We start from the raw sequence: 19,213 nt of genomic DNA on the forward strand, positions 1-19,213 counted from the left end.
AGCTATTAAGGAGAAACAAAGCTGCATGGCACTACAAATCCCTATACATCCTCTCCCAACCATTTCATGTGGATGTTAAATAGTATGGGAACCAAGACAGAACCCCTGTGGAACCTGACAGTTTACCACAGGACTGAGCAGCAGTACCTCAGTACCACCTTCTGCTGGAACTATCAAGCATGGTGCTCCCATTCTAAGCCCAACTGAGCTATTCAGAAGCATGCCATAGCTGATGGTATTGAAGTATTGAATCAATAGGGCACAATCCAGGTTTAGATAATCTGATGAAGGAAAGCGTGACCAAGGTCACTTCCATCTCAAACATAGGCCTCAATCTAGACTAAAGTGGGTCTAATCTATCTTCTGCAAGATTGCCTGAAACTGCATAGCAACCACCCATTTGAGTAGTTGCCCAAGAAAATTAGCCTCTGTGTTGTAGTTATTTAGGTCATTTGGGTTGCCTTCCTAAGGGGGGTGGGGTGTCTCAAAATGATCAGACCTACAACTCCTCAGCATTTTAAAAATAAATTCATTAAAAACCAAAACTATTTAAATAATAAACATATATGATAGAAACAAATTAGTTAACTATTATTGTAGAAAAAGGAAATAACTTGAAAATAATTGGAATCAATTGTTCTTACTTCTTACAATGCCAGATGTCTGCAAATGTAAACAATGTCTGCAAATGTAAACAATGAATGTTTCTTCTTTCTTTTCCTGAAACAAATGAAATATAATTCTTTTCCCCAATCAGAGAAAGGGCATACTGGCAGCAACTATGCATTTTTGTCTTCAGGATGCCCTCCAGATAAATTCTACTACCAACTAAAATATAAAAGGAAATAAGGCAAAACTGTAACAAATATTTAGGCTTTGAAATGTAAATACTCATGATAGAGTTGTAATTTCTAGAATTTCTTTGTCCCATAAAAAGGGAGGGAGGGAGGGAGGAAGGAGTCCCATAAATAGGAAGGAAGGAAATATTGAATTTGTCCAGCAACCAGCAAGTATAAGTTTACCTATATCCAGTTGTGGGATTCAACAAGTTCAGCCCGGTTTGGGAGAACCGGCTGTTAAAAGCCCCCTCACTCCTCCTCCCTTGAGAGACAGAGCAACGAGCTTTTTGCTCCACCCCCCCAAGCGCTGCCCGGGTCGGCTCTCCTCCCTGCCCTGGGAGCCCAGAGCAGAGAGGAGAGTCGAGCCAGAGCCCTCTGTTTTCCCCCCATGCCCCACTTACCTTAGCCGGTGGAGGAGCATGGCAATGGTCTCAAGCAGCCTGGCAGGGCAGGGCCAGGCCAGGTTGGGGGGCGGTCAGGGAGCCTGCTGTGGACCGCCCCATGGCTGAGCTGCACCAGGCTGCTCCAGCTGAAGGAATGGGCCAAGGGGACAGGGATGGGCGGGCACCACAGCACCCACCTGAGCAAGCCCTGGCCTTCCGGCCTTCCTTCAGGTCTCCTCCTGCCCTCCCCGGGTCCTGAAGGAAGGCACTCGCCCATCCCCTTGGCCTGACCCATCAGCTGGAGCAGCCTGGCACGGCCGGGCTGAGGGGTGGCCCGCAGCAAGTTCCCTGGCCATTCCTCAGCCCAGCCCCACCAGGCTTCCCAAGACCACCGCCACCCTACTCTGCCAGCTAAGTAAAATGGGGCGGCATGCAGCGGGGGGGGGGGGCATGATACTGGATTTTTAGAATCCCACCACTGCCTATATCCCTATCATATTCAAACGTCTTCTAAAGTTCACACAGAATGTCTTTCTTTCTTTGCCTGAAAGCAGAAAAATAACACTGGAGACTTATTTTATTGCACAGTTACTACAGGAAGATGTTATACCCTATGTAGTATCAATTAAAAGTTTCCTTTTTAATTTATTTGAAGCCCTTAACCAAGAAGGGAAAGATGAAAGGGTATTCTTGAAAGGAAAGTGAGAAAATGAAGTAATGTTTCTTTCCATGCTGAAACAGCATGATATTTATATTGGGCTAGAAGGATTAAGTAGACTGTACCTCCAATATAAGATGCCACAATAATAGTAAAATAAATCAAGACACTCCATATTTTAAAAATCTACTTCTGAAAGTTTTAATATTTTTTTTCTGATGTGCCTTATGAGTTTCACAAAGTGTCAGAACATTTTTACTGAAGGATACAAATTCTTTGGTGGGCAGTTTTAAGTCAAAGATATGCACAAGCTTAATCACAGCTTTCATTTATTATTATTTTAATCCTATCCATGGAGGAGACAGGCAATAGAGACTGTTCATCAGAGTCTAGGCTGTGTATTTTGAGATTTCCTGAGTATTTAGTTTAATGAAGTTTTAGTTTAATGACTTCTCATTAATATTTATTTTTATGCTTAAGCAAGCTTACTCAGAACAGAGTTGAAAAGGAAAATGATGATATGCAGAGATTTCAGTGTTAAGCTAGTTTCAATTACCAAGAGGAATGACATAATCATCTAGAGCATGGAATGCTATACTGTGATAAATTGGTTTGGTTCATTTAAGGAAAGAGGAAGTCTACCTGTTTGACTACTGGAATTCTACATGTAAATTTCTCCTGAAATGCCTTTACCAGATATCTCCAATGACAAAGAACATGACTTTTTAAAAAGCAATTTTTTAAAAGAGAAACAACTACGAAGTAGCCCTTTCCTAAAATACCCTAAATAAGGGAGGAGGAGAATTCACTGTGACTGCCAACACTGATGTAGTCTGCCTTGACTCATCCAATAAAGTTGTCAGCACATCCAAACTTTTATAAAGTGGGAGAAAGGGAGAAGGCCACGGAGCCCTGCGAAATGCTTTTTCAGCATTGAGTGAGGTAGTGACTGCTTAAGCATTTGACATTTGGAATTTTATGGATGAAAAGGAAAATCACTCACTAGCAATTGCTTTTGTCATAGTCTTCTCTGCTCTGTTCTACTGTTCTGTCTCTGTTCCTGCAGGGCTGCTGGTGTGAGTCTCCTGAAAGGAACCAACCAAATTTGCTAAAATGCTGTGGGCACCAAGTTGAAGGTGAACCTGATGCCCACAGCATTCAGCCATCCCAGGCAAACTTTAGTGCCCCCACCCAGAGCAAGACCCCTACCACAGTGCCTCCCATTGAAACCTGTACCACAGAGCCATCTGGGCATAAAAGAAAGCCCCATTGAAGTCTATGGTGGTAAAAGTAATTTTTCCCACCACAGAACTTGCTGAAGGGCCTGGCAGATTCTGGGGAATTTCTGAGTGTGTAAGCACTGGCTGCACATTTTTGAAGATAGAGGCACCAGACTTTCAAGGTGGCTCCAAGAGGCCCTGGGTAATAGCATCCAAGCTTGGTGAGCTTTGCTTCTGGAGTGGGGGGCGGGGGGGAACAAGTTGAGAGAGTTCTGAGAAAATTCAGCCCACAGGCTTTCATGTGCAGGAGCGTGGAAACAAAATAAGCCTTTGGAGGGTCCGTAAAATTGAACCCTCAGAAGCAAAGGTCTCTATGCCTGGATGCTATTACCAGGAGGAGAGCCTCCCTGAGCCACCTTGAGAAAGTCTGGTGCCTCTATCTTTCCAAAATGTGCAGCCTGCCTACATACTCAGAAATTCCCCATTAGCTTACAATGGAGCAAAGTCTTTTCTGCAAAACAAAGAGATCTTGGGCAACTTTTCTTGGGGTGCCTGTAAAGCGGGTGTATTTTTTAAAGAAGCTAGTGACACCAAAAAAAAAATTTCAGGGGAGTATCATCTGAGTAACTATTCTTATGATGCCACCCAGGTTTGGTGAAGTTAGGTTCAGGGGGACCAAAGTTATGGTCCCTCAAATGGGTAGCCCCCATCTCCTGTTAACTCCCATTGAAAACAATGGGGATGGGGGCATTCCATTTGGGGGTCCCTAACTTTGCTTCCTTTGAACCAAACATCACCAAACTTGGGTGGTATCATCAGGGCAGTCTCTGGATGGCACCCTGAAAATTTGGTGTTGCTAGCCTTAAAAATGCGCCCCTGCAGGCCAAAACGTAAAAAACACTAAAAAATTTAAAAATCACACAAACGACCCTGAAATGGTGGCGCCCCCCCACATGACCAAATGGGGGGCGCCCGGGGACATAGGGTACCCCCTGTCCCTAGACAGGAACGCCACTGGATGGGTCTGTGGCTTGCTGTAACCTGCCGGCTGCTGCTGCCTCCTGTTCAACCTCCATTTGCACTGGCCCTGCTGCCTCGTCTTCAGCCTCCTGTGGGGCTGTGCCAAGGGGCACCCAGAAGGCTTGGGTCTGGGGGGCTATTTTGTGCCCCCCACATTACCAGCTAGGTGGCGCCCGGGGACATGGGTTACCCCATGTCCCTCTGGCAGGAATGCCCTTGGGGGGATGTCATGTGTGATGCAGAAAACCCCTCCTTTTTTCTTTTGCACAAGTGCTCTAATATTTCTGGGCAATTATATTGAAGAAGAAATTCAAAAAATGTCTGAGCTTCAAATTCAAAAAATGCCCTCCCTGCAGGCCGAAAAACACCAAACCTCCCCTTGGGGGAGGGCGGTATAAAAGTGGAACAAACAAACAAACAAACAAACAAACAAACAAACAAACAAACAAATAAATAAAAATACCCCCCCCAAAGCCCAAATACCTTGCATTCACATTCGTTCATATTTGGGCAGGACATAATTGGACACTTTTTGTCCAAATGTGCCCAAATTTGCCCAGATTCCGGCTGAATCTGGTATTTGTTTCACCTAAATCTCCAACCCTCAAAAGTGATGTTGTTTCAGCATCACTTTCAATTTTGTTTTAACCGGAGACCCCAGATTCTCCCTTTAAGGTGGATTTAAAAGAAGAATCTGAGCTCCCTAGTTTAAGCACCATTGAAAGTGATGCTGTTTGGGGGTGGATTCCACTGGAGGTGTTTTGTGAGAGATGATGCTGACATTTGTTTGGTAAATGTTTTGCTGGGGGTGGTTTGTGAGAGATTTACATGCTTAATACCCACTTGCACTGGCTTAGAGTTGTCTCTCAGGCTAACAACCTACCTCATAGGGTTGTTGTGATTAGGAAATTAGGAAAAGAGTTGGTGGGGAGAGAGCCATGTATGTTTTGCTGGGAGTGGGAGGTGTTTTGTGAGCTGGTGCAAAAAATAATTGTTTGTTCATGGTGGGGGAGGGTGGTTGCCCATTTGCCGGGGGGGGGCGCCAAACTCAGGTTTTGTCCCCGGGCTCCAGTTTGCCTAGGAACGCCCCTGGACCCATCAGCTGCTGCCACCTCTCCAGTTCAACCTCCATCAGCGGTTGCCCTGCTGCCTCCGAAAACGAGGAAGCAGGGCCACCGCCGATGGAGGTTGACGGGGATGGTAGAAGAACTTTTAAAAATGTCTCTATTTCTACAACTGAGAACGATCCACACACAAAAAAGAAGCCAAAAAGGTCTACTGGAGAAAGCCATGACCTGAAGGAACAGAAACACATAGTCTATATACCCACCCATTCCCCCAATAATTTGAAGACTGGGAAGGGCAGCTATGAAGGACCTAGAAAAGATTCTTAACTGTAAGGGTGTGTGGCTTGTGACCCAGATCAAGTAAATTCATGAAAGTTGGACAGTAAAGAAAGCTGACAGGAAAAAAGCTGATTCATTTGAGAAGTGCTGTTGGATGAGATATGGATACAATGGACTGCAAAAAAGACCTGTAAGTGGGTTTTAGATCAAATCAAGCCTGAATTATTCCTAGAAGCTAAAATGATTAACTGAAGCTATTGTGCTATGATCATTTTATGAGAAGACAAGAGTCACTACAAAAGGCAGTGCTGCTAGGAAATGTTGAAGGCAGCAGGGGGAGAAGACCCAACATGAAATTGATTGACAATGAAGGAAACCACAGCCCTTAGTTTGCAAGACCTGAGCAAGGCTATTCATGACACGATGTTTTGGAGGTCATTAATTTATAGGATCACCATAAGTCGGATGTGGCTTGAAACACATACACACATGATGTTAATATGGGAATGATCAAACACTTTCACTATTATTCAGAAATATCCCACACAAACCAAAATGTAGCCATAACTAGGCGCTGCCACCAGAACATGAATTTCCATTACCCGTTCTAGGACTCTAGTGGAAAGCTAAACCATTCAATAAGATCTTTAAACCTGTTACCATTTAAGCAAATAATTTTATATTGGTTACTCTTTTGGTCAATTGTTTCTTTTCACATTTGACAAACACAAAAGTTTGGCTGTTGCATATTTTAATTCATACATTTAATTGTACACAGTCCGATATACAAAATTTCACTATTACACCTTACCCAAGTCATGTTCAATTCAGCCTTTTTTTCTACTTTGGACCATTAAATTATTATTCAAGATACTGGAAATGTCATTTACATATCAGTGGATGTTAATTTCATTTAATGGCAATTCTCATATATGCCCTCTTTTCAAGTCAGCTTCTAAGGCAAAATTAGGCTGTTTTGTTAAAATGATTATGGGCAGAACAAATGACTCTGCTACAGCAAAGATAAAATCCAGAGTATGAACAGTGTAGTCTATGACATTTTGGTATGATAAAATCATCAAGAACCGCCAGATTCCATTGCACTTATAATTGGAAAGACTTCATTATAATTCAAAATTGTGTTTGAAAAAAAATCTTAAAATAATAATTGTGATTACGATGATTTTCTCAGGTGAATTAAGTTTATTTACATTTGTATGGCAAATGTCAACTTGGATCAGAAGGTTACTTTGCTTTCTCCTAGTGCAATTATTAACAAAAATATAAGAGTAACAAAATACAAGAAAGTAATTTTAATGAAAAGAATATTAGCCTCAAATACAGCTGATATCCGCGCTAAAGGTACCACAAAACACATTTTCCAAGCTACAAAATATAGATTCTATAAAATCTGCTATAAAATGAATCATTTTGATCAGTGTTGCAACTAAAATGCAATGGGTTAATAATCTATGTATTGACTATCTAAATAATCTAGGATTTATTTGTGGCTGAACAGAATTTTCAGGAAAGTCTGGTGTTCTGTTAACTACCATCCATATCTGAAATGATCATGAATTGAGAAATTACATTATTTTAGCTTTAATTTATGACAGCCATGATATTTCTTTTGCAGTAAATGGCAGAATGACATACATTTTCTAGTGGGATCCAATAGTTATATTTCCTCTCTATTATCAGATCACTTTATTTCAGAATGGTATACTTTGATCTTTAGAAAGGTTGAAGCTATTGGTTTCCCTTTGGAATCACTCCTTATGCTCACAGAGGTGGAAGCCTTCAGACTAGTTAAGAATAGGCTCTTGGATCTTGATTTTCATTATTTGACTCTTGCACCATCCTGCTCCCCGACCACATTATTAATTCCATGCGAGCGTGGAATTATGGCAACATATCTTCGTCTGCTGATTAACCCTACCCAGAGGAGAGCTTTGGCTACTGCAAGATGAAATGTGTTGCCATCAGCTCTTCTGGAGGGAAGATTTAAGAGTATAGAACATTCTAAAAGGGTTTGTTCTTGTGATCTGGTTACGGTTGAAACACTTGACCATTCTCTGTTTGTATGCCCTAAAAATGTCCTAAATACGCATTAAATACATGAATTCCATTTTCTTGCAATGTTTTCAGTGGCAAGAGAGTTACAGGATTCCCAACCTCCTGAACAGCTCTGATGTGCTCTTTTGTGAGACTGTTGCAAATTTTATACTGGAAATCAGTAATTTTAACTGTGTTTTTAAATTGTTTTACTTTGAAATTTTGTCCTGTTTCATATGCCACTAAAGGCTCGTTGTTGTTGTAAATGGCAGAATGCATTTTTGGAACACAGTCAAATGATTTCACATCAACTGACTTTGCTTTATTGAATGTTTGATATTTTTATACACCGTTTTCTACTTTCAATATTTCCCATAATATACCATGAGGTTATAAAGCTGACATATTTAATCAAACTATTTATCCACCCAGCATGGTCTACTCTGATGGCAGCATCTTTCCCACTGTCCAGATGTTTATGAGGAAAACATATTTTCAACAGGATCTGCAAAGCGAAAATAACGCGTATGCTTACCATATTCCAGCCAGGATAAAGATAGTCAGTTCCAACAAATTCAAAATAGTGAGCAAAGCCTTCTTTTAGCCATACGTCTTCCCACCACACTGGAGTCACAAGGTCACCAAACCACTAAAAGAGAAGTTCTGTTAAATACTGTTTAAAGTGCCATTTATTAACATTATATTCCTAAAATGAAGTTAAACAAACTTTCCACAGTTACTGATTCCAGAATCACTGTACAGATTAGTGATAACACAGGCCTAACTCACTGTAACACTAAGAGATCTGATTCTCCCAGCATTTAAAGGAAAGCAGTACAATTTGAGTCCAGTAGCACCTTAGACATGCCAGATTTTCAGGGTATAAACTTTTGAGGATCAAAGATCCCTTTGTCAGACTTGAGTAGGAAAGAAACAAGGAGATCTGTATATCCCCCATCAGGGTTTTGCCAATTGAAACTGATGCCTCAAATTGTTATTAGTATTGGATTGACAAAAGACAGGCTTCCTCTTTTTCCTGTCTTTTTGAACTCAAAGCATTAAAAAAAATAGAATGGGGAGTGAAGTTTCATCAGAATTTATTTATAACAGCATGAGCCTATAAAAGTTCTCTAAGACTGGATTTGGAAATGACAGAAAACAATATATATGGTTAATAACAGGTTGAGAGGATAAGACTTTGCCAGATCTCCTCAGACGGACAGGAAACTATTAGACAGGCAGGAAATAGTTCCTGGATTTTCAGCTAGGAATAGTTGAAGCTAATCAGATTTTTTTTTAAGTAAGGCAATTTATCTTTCAAGTCCAGCTGATTAAATCCATGGCAAGTGCTACTGAATTCTGAATTCTTTAATATTTTAAGCATTCAAACGTAAGATACATATTACGTTGCTTTACTTTTTTAGCATTTCTGTTTAGACCTCAAGTTAGGCAACTTACAAACCAAAATTTATTCCACTAACTTTCCTGATGGTTGCCCTAGTCAAGTTGTCTAAGCAGGAAGATGGCGGTGAGTTGGTCACAATGTGCAGCACAGGCTTCCAGAGACCCTTTCCAGCATGACACAGGGAGTTCAATTTTAATCAGTGAAACTGCCCATCAACTGAAGCCTACTCAACATGCCAGTGAGCTCAACTGAGATCTCCTTTCCTTTATTGGGTTTTTATAGCTCTCCCAGCATCACATCTGATTTGGCCCTTGATATCCCTTTTATTTACCAAACATGTTGATAAGGCGTTCTTCTATCCTTACCTACAGGTTTATTTATTAGATGTACTAGACACCCTCTGATAAGTTTCTATTAGACCACAATTCAAAAGTTACAGTTAAATACCTGTCAAAGAAATCAGGGGAACCAGATTTGTGTTTAGTGAATCTGTAGCTTAACAAGAAATGAGCCTTAAATCTTGTTGCATTACTGAAAAGAAGGAAAGATGTACAAAGCCATGCTTTCCAATAAGAGTTTTGGTCCCTGCAAGCGGAATAGAGAACAAGGTTAGTACAAACCTAAGAAGAGTTATGGCCCTATAGGTCCACTGAAAACCAGGATCATTTAAGGTTTAGAAAGTGGTGCAGGCAGCAGGTTTAAACCCAATTAAGAAAAGTGGGAAAGAGAGAAGGTAGGGTTGGAAATTTACAGCAAAGACCACAGATACAAAAAGAAAGGTAAAAAGCACAGTGCTAGAAAGCTACTGGTTTCAACAGGAATGGTAATGACAGTAAGAGCCAGCATGGTGCAGTAGCTGAAGTGTTGAACTAGATCTGGGAAACTAAGGCCCTTTCCGCAAGGGCCTAATACGGCACCCTGGGGACGGCAAAAACGCCACCCCCAGGGAGCAGTTCACACAGGGGGCCCAGCTGCTTCACAGCCGCGCCGCTTAGGCGGTGCGAAGCCGCCGTTTTCCTACCTCGCTTCCCGAGCGAGGTTTACGGAAAACGGTGGCTTCGAGCCGCTGCCATGTGAATGGCAGCGGCTCGAAGGCACCTTCCCTCCCCCCATGTCCGGTCAACCTACCTGCTCTGCGGCCCTCCGGTGTGTCGCCGAGGCCTGGGGACACGCCCCCTCTGCCCTGTGACTCCGGAGCGGTCGCGCAGGGCAGGGGGCGTGTCCCCTGGCCTCGGCGACGTGCCGGAGGGCCGCAGAGCAGGTAGGTCGACAGGACGATGGCGCAGCACAGCGCCGTTGTCCCGGTAGGTTCTGGGACCGTTCATGCGAACGGTCCCAGAAGGGTTGGGTCAGCGTCATGTATGCCGACCCAACCCCTACCGTGGCCGTGCGGAAACAGCCTTAGTTTCCAGTCCTCACTTTGCCTTGGAAACTTGCTGGGTGACTTAGTACCAGTCACAGATTCTTAGCCCTGATCCTAGCTAGTATTTGGAAGAGAGATCTCTAAGGACTACCAGATGCCAGAAATGGAAAATGGAAAAACACTTCTGAATATCTCTTGTTTCGAAAACCCTCCGGGGTCACCATAAGTCAGATGTGACTTGACAGCAACAAAAAAAACTATAGTAGGTACTTTTCCAATGACTTGAGTAGGAGAACTTGCACAGGGCTGAACTTTTTTTGCAATTCTAAACCATGTAATAAGACTAATCCCTAGACCAAACTGATTGGGGGGGGGGGGGCAGTGCTACTTTGTAATAATTATAGATATATTTGGTTTATTAAATAATTATTTGTCTGAAAAAGCTCCACCAAAGATAATGGGTAAGTAATTTGTTATAGAGATATAATATAATAATCCATGCATCATTTTCTGTGAATTCCCAGATTCATTCATTCATTCATTCATTCATTCATTCATTCATTCATTCATTCATTCATTCATTCATTCTTTTTCCTGTTTATCTTTTTCATTGTGGAGATTTAAGAGGAAAGACATACATCCACAACAAAAGGGACTAGACTTTTTTTGATGAAAGCTAAGAAATAAAAAAAATACTACACAGATTGTTACAGTATTATGTTGATACAACAATATTTGTTGGCCAAGTAAAAACTGAATAACCCACCCACCCCCCAGCGACATGGAGAACAGCTATCACTGGGAAACTGGCTACTGGAAACTGGGAATGAATATAAAATCCAAATGGCGTCCAAGATGGCGTCCAAGACGGAGCTTAACAGCAGAGCTCCGCTACAATAATTTTTTAATTGACCTTCTCTCACTTTAGCCCGTGGAGAATGAGCTTTTCTACACCCTGCACTGGGATACTATATTTCAGGACTTAGTTTAGACTAATAAGTTGTGCGAGGCGCCGCCTACGATACCGGGTGGTACACCAGACCTTGCTGCAAGACGGGACACTCTGCTCCTTCGGCTTCCCTTGGCTTCCTCCGCTCTTTCGGCTCCCCTCGTTGGCCCGCTCGGCTCCCCTGTCGTCTGCGGGTCTGTATTGGGTGGCTGGCTGCTGCTGCCGTTAGGCGGTTGCTGCGGGCTCCTGCGGCCCTTCGGACGGGGTGTCTGGCGGGGTGCCGTGCCTCCGCTACATCGAGGCATTGCGTGGGCGTTGCAGCCGGCTGCGGCTCCTTTGCACCGAGGCGCTGCACCGAGGCGTTGTTTGGGCGTAGCGGCCTGCCGCGGCTTCGCTGGGAGCGCTCTGCCAGGATTTCCCCAGTGACGTTGCCGGGGCATTGCGGCTTCGTCGAGAGCGCTTCGCCGAGGATCCCCTCAGTGACGGCGTTGAAGCGCCTCCCCCGAGGATACGACAGCGGCGCCGGGGTGGAGGTGACGAGCCGACGGGCTGCGACGAGGCTGGGAGGAGGATTTTCTCGGGCCTCTGCCCCTGCCCTACCTAACATCATCAAGGAGCCTGGGCGTGGAGCACCGCACACTGCAAGCGCTACAGGAGGCGAAGACCCCCGACGGAACGTTGCCATCGCGAAAGCGAGACGGGCTGGAAGAGTACTGAGGATTTTGGAAAGCTTGGGAAGTGCGGAGAGCTAGCTGATAGAGGGGCGAGGATAGGAGAAGAAGATATTACAAGGCCATTAAATTCTAACTGTAGAGGGCGACTTCTGGGAGCCTGGCGCTCTACTGCCCCAATTGACTACGGCTGGCTGACTGTGAGAGAGTTGAGCGGGCCGGCTCTTTGGTGTAGTTGGCTGTGAGAGAGCTGAGCGAGCTGACTCCTTGGTGCAGTTGGTTGAGTGGATAGCACACTTATGATCTAGGGCCGGTGGCAGAGGCCTGTCACTGCTTACCATCAGCTCCATGAGCCCCCTCTATATTTGGCTTCCAGTACAGGAGTGGCAGCCGGGTGGTGTGAGCCCCGTGCTAGCCATCTTAAGATCTCTGCACTGTGTCTGCATGTGGGTGCAGGGGCCTGGTGGCAGCAGCCCCCTGTTTTTGTTTTTGTTGGTGCCCTTCTACTGGCCTTATGTTACTATCTTATACTTGCCAGGAGTCTGGTTATTGATCGATCCTCTACCCCTGGTATTTACTGCAGTCCAGTGGTGGGAGCACTGGGATGCCGTTAAGTAGATCTGGTCGGTGACTTTAACTATTTTTCTCTTTTTCCTGTTTTTCATTACTTCATATTAGTGAAGTTATTAGGTGTAGACTAGGTGTAGTGAATTATTTATCTTGCTTAATGGTTAGTATTAGAGGTAGAGTTAATAGTTTGAAGTGGCAAGAATAAGGCCCACTAATGTAGTAGGAGTTTAGTGGGAGTTTAGATAGAGGAGGCGGTTAGGACGAGAGTATACCTATGGGGCTGAAGGTGATCCCAGTGTTGGTGGGGGCGAGTAAGTATGGCCGGTGGGCAGCGTTATGCCATGTGAAGCCCGAGGGTGACGATATGGCTATGCTCACGCTTCTGCCTTCCCCGGCCTCCGTCCTATCCCAATGTTCGATGGTGTCAGAGTTCAGACATCCCCTGCTTGCGGGTCTCCTGGTGCTTGACTGCAATGCCAGGTCCATCAATAATAAGACCGCAGTGCTCCGGAAGAGTTTCCTTGGAGAACTGCAGATGGACCCTGGCTTGTGTCACACGGGAACCACCTGGAGTAGCGTGTGAAGGCAGCAGACTGTTGCCGCTTGGTGCCAGGTTAAGCGCCTCCCAGGTTTTAATGCCTCCACCGGGTCTCGAACTCCAGGGCGGGGGAAGTGGTGTCGCCGCATGTTCATCCGAGATTCTATACTCCTTCAGGGCTGCCCCTGTCCCAGAGATCAGTGGAAAATTTATAGAGTGTGTTGGCTACTGAAATTGGATTGCTTCGGAGAGGTTGGCTGTCACCTATCCTGGTGTGCGGTCGCCCTGGCGCGCACCCGGGGAGGTAGCCTTCCACTACAGCTGCTAGAGGTGGTGGCCCGACTGGGCATTGTTCACGGTTTCCCTGTAAAACTTATTGTTTTGGGGGGGGACTGGTCAATGTCCATGTTGACACTACGCTCATGTACAGTGGCTGCGGACCTGGGTGTCATCCGCTTATGGCGCACACTAGGCCTCTCCTTGGTGAACTCTGGGCCCCACTCATGAGGCTTCCGGGTCACACTCTGGATCTGGTCTTTGGTTCAGGGGGTTGATATGGCCATTATCCTCTATTGATAGAGTGCCATGGTCCGACCCACATTATGCCCTGGAAAGGTTCGGGTGGACATGCCCCGCCCCTGTCTAGAAGCGTGGACTGATTTATGTCCGCCCAGCGGAGACTTATGGAATCAATTGGTTTACCCTCTGAATGCTCTGGGGAATCTGAACCTGCCCGTGCTTTTCGATGAGCAGGTGGCTAATGGAACTCCCGTCCTAGCCGATGCCATCGAGCTGTTGCTCCAGCCTCGGGCGACCTTCTGCGTCCGCGTTCCCAGCTGGCCCCTTGGTATACCGAGGAGCTACGCCCGGATGAAGCAGGAGAACTCAGACGCGTCTAGAGTGAAAGTGGAGGAAACTTCGTGGACGAATTAGTGTGCGAACGCATCTTATAGGGCGCTTATGAAAGCAGAAGGCCTATGGGTTGGCGATGAAGGAGGCAAAGAGAGTTTTCTTTTCCTCTGCCTCTTCTGCGCATCTGCTACAACTCTTTCGCCCGGCACAACTTGTTTAGTGTGATCTAGGTCTTTTGACCTCCACTACCTCAGAGGTCTGCAAATGATCAATTGGCTATAGGCTGTGAGGCATTTATGAGCTTCTTCGCCCAGATAAGAGTGGCGTCACTCCGCCAGGACCTCCCCTTGCCACTTTGACTACGGTGTAGTGAACTGGAGGCTCCCTTGCCAGTAACTTCAAGCCCCTTTGTTTGGCCCGGTTTGCCCTGCTCTCTGGAGGCCGCTGTTGACAGGAGCCCTGGCTGCTGTTAGACTTTGCAGTACCTGTCCTTTCTGGATCCGTGCTCCCTCCTGGCTTGTTAAAGATCTGCGGGGAGGAGCCTCGGTGACCCCCCTCCACCTGTTGAATATCATCAATGGCCTTCCCTTTGAGCAAGGGAGTCTTTCAGGTGGGGTTGAAGGAGGCAGTAGTCGCGCTTCCACTCTTAAAAGACCACCGTTAGATCCTGGAGATCCTGGCCAATTCTACGCAAATGCCGAATCTTTTCTGGTTTCTGGGGAAGGTAATTGAGAGAATGAATGCTGGAGCAGCTTCAGGAGTTTCCTGGAGGACACATCGGACTTTGACCCTTCCAGTCCGGCTTCCGTGGCTGGGCATGGGACGGAGAACCGTTCTTGTGCGCCCGTCACAGATAAGCTCATTATACAGCTGGACGAAGGCGGATCGTGGCTGCTGAGCATTGTTAGATCTTACCGCAGATGCGTTTGACGTGAGTCGACGCACGACCTTTTGGCCCCACCGCCTGGCCAAGATTTCGAGTCGCGGGGGCACTGTCAGCCTGAAAGTGGATTGTCTTTCTCTGCTTTCTCCGGGACGGACTCAGCAAAGTGTGGTCGCGGAGATCCAGTCCTCCTGACGGTGCCAGCTTCAGTGCGGTGTGCCCCAGGGTGCGCCTTCTATCTCGCTATTATTTAATATCTATATCGACCCCTTGCTCAGCTGATGCGGAGCTTTGGGCTGATCTCTGTCCGCAATGCGGCTGATGACACTCGAAAGCTCATTCTGCTGGAAATGGAGGGAAGAGCGGCCATTGCCCCCCCCTGCAGCTCTACAGCATTGTCTGGAGGCTGATGCGGCTACAGTTGAATTTGCAACAGAGCAGGTTAAAACTAAACCCATCCCGAAGGCCAGTCTCACCTCTGGCTGAGGACGCCGAAGGGGAGGTTGAGGGATTTCCAGCCGCCCGGTGTGGGAGGGGGGCCTCGGTAGCACCCGGCCCCCCCCTCTGTTCGCGAAGCCTGGGGGGTCCACCTGGATTGCGTCTCTTTTAATGGAGATTGGGTGGCCCATACAACCTGAACTCGCGTTTTCCGCATCTTCCTGGCGTCAGGCCCGGCGGCTGGCCCCTTCCTTCTCTCCAAGCTGACCCTGGCTACACTGTGATCCATGCAATGGTCACCTCTCAGGTTAGACTATTGCACTCGCGCTTCTCGCTGGCCTAATACCCTTGGCAGCTTCTGATCCGAAGCTAAGAAGCTGGTCCAGCATGCAGCCAGCGCCTACTTACAGGTGAGTGGTGCTCTATGCGTGACGCCATATCCAGCCCATATTATGCCAGCTGCACTGGCCTCCAGTAGAGTTCCGGATCATCCTCAAGGTATGGAGTATTAACCTTTAAGGCTTTCTGCGCTGGCCTGGGGCCCTCATTGTACCTTCGGGACATGCTTACCCCATATGTCCTGCTGCGGCCTCTGCGTTCAGCAGAGGGAACCAATTTACTGGTGGTCCCCGGCCCCTCAATGATAATGGCTGGCTGCCCACTCGGCGCCAGGGCCTTCGACCCTGGCTCCAGCCTGATGGAACACTCTCCCACCATCTGTTCGGGCCCTGCGGAATCTTGGGAGGATTCCGCGAGGAGCCTGTCAAACCGAAGTGTTCCAATCGAACTTTGGGAAGCCGGCCGTTGATGGTGTCGCCCTTCCCAGGTCACTCCCTTTATCATCTTGGGAGCCTATAACATCTATAAGCGCCTCCTCTCCGGGAGGAGTCTTTTATCTATTGATAGTTTCATACTGGGCGATCATGTGACTTGCATGGGCACGCTGTAATTTTATGTAATTTATGTAATTTATTGATTTTAAAATGTCACCAACTGTTATTGTTGATGAATTGTCTATGGCCGGCTATGCTGTTCACATTTCCCAGAAGCCCTTAGGGGATGGGGAAGCGGTCTACAAATATATAATAATAAATAAAATAAAATAAATAAATAAGCCAGTAAATAAATAAATAAATAAATAAATAAATGTTTTCATCCATGTGGCCAATTTGCTACAATCTTTCCCAAAACGTTGCAGTAAAGAATATTTATGAATTGCATGAATGCACTGTGATGTGATCAAATTCTCTAGAAAAATCTACGATGCTTGGACTTGTCAGTGGCGGGAGAAGAACTGGACGCCAAAGAATACGATGGATACCATAAAAGCTGATAGAGGCATGAACATCAACCAGCTGAAGGAAGCAGTACAATCGAAAAATGTGGAAAGAGCTTGCATATCAGGTCACCAAGGGTAGAGAACGACTGAATGGATAACATCATCATCATCATCATCATCATCATCATCATCATCATCATCATCATCATCATCATCATCATCATCATCATCATTGTTATGCTGTATGGAACCAAGAGGGGAGCGGGGAAACACTTCCCAAAAAATAGTGCTCTTCTCACTAGACACACTGTGTAACAGACTTCTCTCTGTGATACACCTCTGAACTACCAGACTGTGGTCATCTTTGGAGGCTCGGCTTTTGATATTTCACTATCTGAGGCTAGATAGGTAACAACCTAAGAAAGACCTTTCTCAGTCATGCCACCAAAAAACTGTCTTTTGCCAGTGTGTGAAGTAGTCACTGGCAAAAGGCTGAGGAGGAAGTTTCTATTTTGCCTTGCTTTCCTTCACTGCCTGTCACTGTTCCTGTTCCCTGTTCCTCCCTGTCTTAATTATTTTAAGTTGTTATACATTTTAAAAGTTTGTGTTAATGCTTTATTGTTCATTGCCTAGGGACCCTGTTCGGTGGAAACATGGCTTAAAACATTTTAAATAAATAAATAAAGCTGTCTGGTGGCTATATTAGAATAGTATCCTTAACAATGGTTTTAACTAGATGCAATAAAAGAAGTAGATAAGACCCAGGACAATTTTGGAGTTGCTCTTAAAACCTTTATTTTCACATATTTCCAACAGCATACTGTACAGTTCCTGAACAGTCTTGCTAGCAGTCCTCAAATGACCTCTTCTCTAATAAGTTGCATAATACTATTTTTAAAGGTCCAGATATAGATTTTGTATTCATAACATCACACAGCACCGAATTCTACCAGTTAACCTCAGGCTGTCTAAAATGGTAACAGTTTCCAAAAGCATAAACCCCTAAGATACAGTTAACATAAGTAAATGGCTTTAAATTAAAATAACTGAGGACAATTTGGTACCGTACAAACATGACTTATTACACAGGCAAACAAACACAAAACATATTTAAGCAATTGGCAGATCAAACTGGAACAATGTCAGATCCATACACAATCAAATACGAACTCCAATGTTAAACGATTTCACTCAGGTCACAGTATACTGTTCAATGTTATGAACACACTTTTGAAAGTTCACATTTTTGTATTACCTTTCTTTGAGGTTATGAATTAAAATCAGATGTTTATCTTTCAAAGCTGCAGATTTACTGTTTATACAATTCACATATACATGTTTAGATCCACCAAAGTGACATTGGGTTAAACCTAGCCAGCAGGGCAGAGAATTGCAATCTCACATGTTTCATACTTTTATTAAATTCATTTATCTCTCCATTCAATTTAGTTCCACTATCACCATAACTATGGTGATAACTATGGCCACGTATGCCACATAACCTACAGTGATGGATATAGCACAATGATGCCGTACCAACTTTTACAGGGACATTACTCCAGAAAGCTGGGAAATAGTCATTATAATTGCTTATGTCCAAAGTTATTTTTCTATGGCTTGATGGCAACAATTGGACGAATTAAACAGAGTTGCCTTGTTTTGTCAGGCAATGGGTTTTTAAAATACATACATTACTAGCCGTAAAGCCAGTTGTGGTAAACAACACAGTGGGCTCTAGACAGCTGTGGGTGATGGAAAAAGCAGTGAGACAAGGTCTGTTTTAATCAGTAGTGAACACTGTAAGATGTCTTTATATACAATGTTTCCATGAGGGCTGATCTAGAGCTGGCCTCAACAGAGGCCAGGTCTACCCATCAGTCTCCAGAAGGATGGTCTATCTCCTGTTAAGATGCAATATGTAGATCTGGCCTCCATAGAAGCCAGGTGTATCAATTACTTTCAATCACAGGTGGATCTTCTCTTCGGAGTACTGGTCTACCCTCAATTGAAAGTAATAGACAAAGAGAACAAAGGGACAAAAATATAGTGTTTGACAAGTTAGCACCAGTGGTGGGATCCAAAAATTTTAGTAACAGGTTCCCATGGTGGTGGGATTCAAACAGTGACGTAGCGCCAATGGGGCTGGGCTGGGCAGGGCACAACGGGGGCATGGCTGGGCATTCCAGGCGGAGGCATTAATAATTTCTCTGTTACTGTAAAAAAACTCTTACTGTAAAAAAAAAGTTCCTAATTTCCAGCCCGGTATCTTTCTGTCCATAATTTAAACTCATTATAGCAAGTCCTATAGATCTGCCAGCAGAAACAACTACTTCTCCTCTAATTGACTGCCTGTCAAATACTTAATACTTTCAAATACTTCATTTTGTTTCTAGAAATCAAAAGAAGGATACTTTCCTTAAACAAGGAACTTTACTATATTTCTAAAACATGTTTTTAAAACAGCCAAACAGGGAGAATTATCCCGTTTTCTACCTTCGCTAACCAGCCACATAGGAAACAACAGGACTTTATGATTTTTGGACCTAATGGAATTTCTAACGGAAAAGCAGACCCAATTAGTACCCCCCTCTCGGCACGCACAAATAATTAGTAACCCACTCTCGGGAACTGGTGAGAACCTGCTGGATCCCACATCTGGTTAGCACCCACCACCCCATGCATGTTTTTTTCCTGACTGACTGAAATGTTTTTCCTTTCACTTTCCTCTGCCAGTGATTTGCCAC

At 44.9% G+C, this 19,213-nt stretch overlaps 1 protein-coding gene across 1 annotated transcript in view; it reads right to left on the reverse strand.

Annotated features, from left to right (window-relative positions):
* Positions 1-19,213, reverse strand: part of TRHDE (thyrotropin releasing hormone degrading enzyme) — a 329,142-nt gene that overhangs the window by 135,471 nt on the left and 174,458 nt on the right. Inside the window, exon 5 of the mRNA XM_048502230.1 lies at positions 8,057-8,170. Coding sequence (XP_048358187.1) covers positions 8,057-8,170 — 114 coding nt within the window. The remainder of the gene's footprint in view (positions 1-8,056; positions 8,171-19,213) is intronic.

Source organism: Sphaerodactylus townsendi, linkage group LG06, assembly GCF_021028975.2.
Source record: "Sphaerodactylus townsendi isolate TG3544 linkage group LG06, MPM_Stown_v2.3, whole genome shotgun sequence".
NCBI lineage: Eukaryota > Metazoa > Chordata > Lepidosauria > Squamata > Sphaerodactylidae > Sphaerodactylus > Sphaerodactylus townsendi.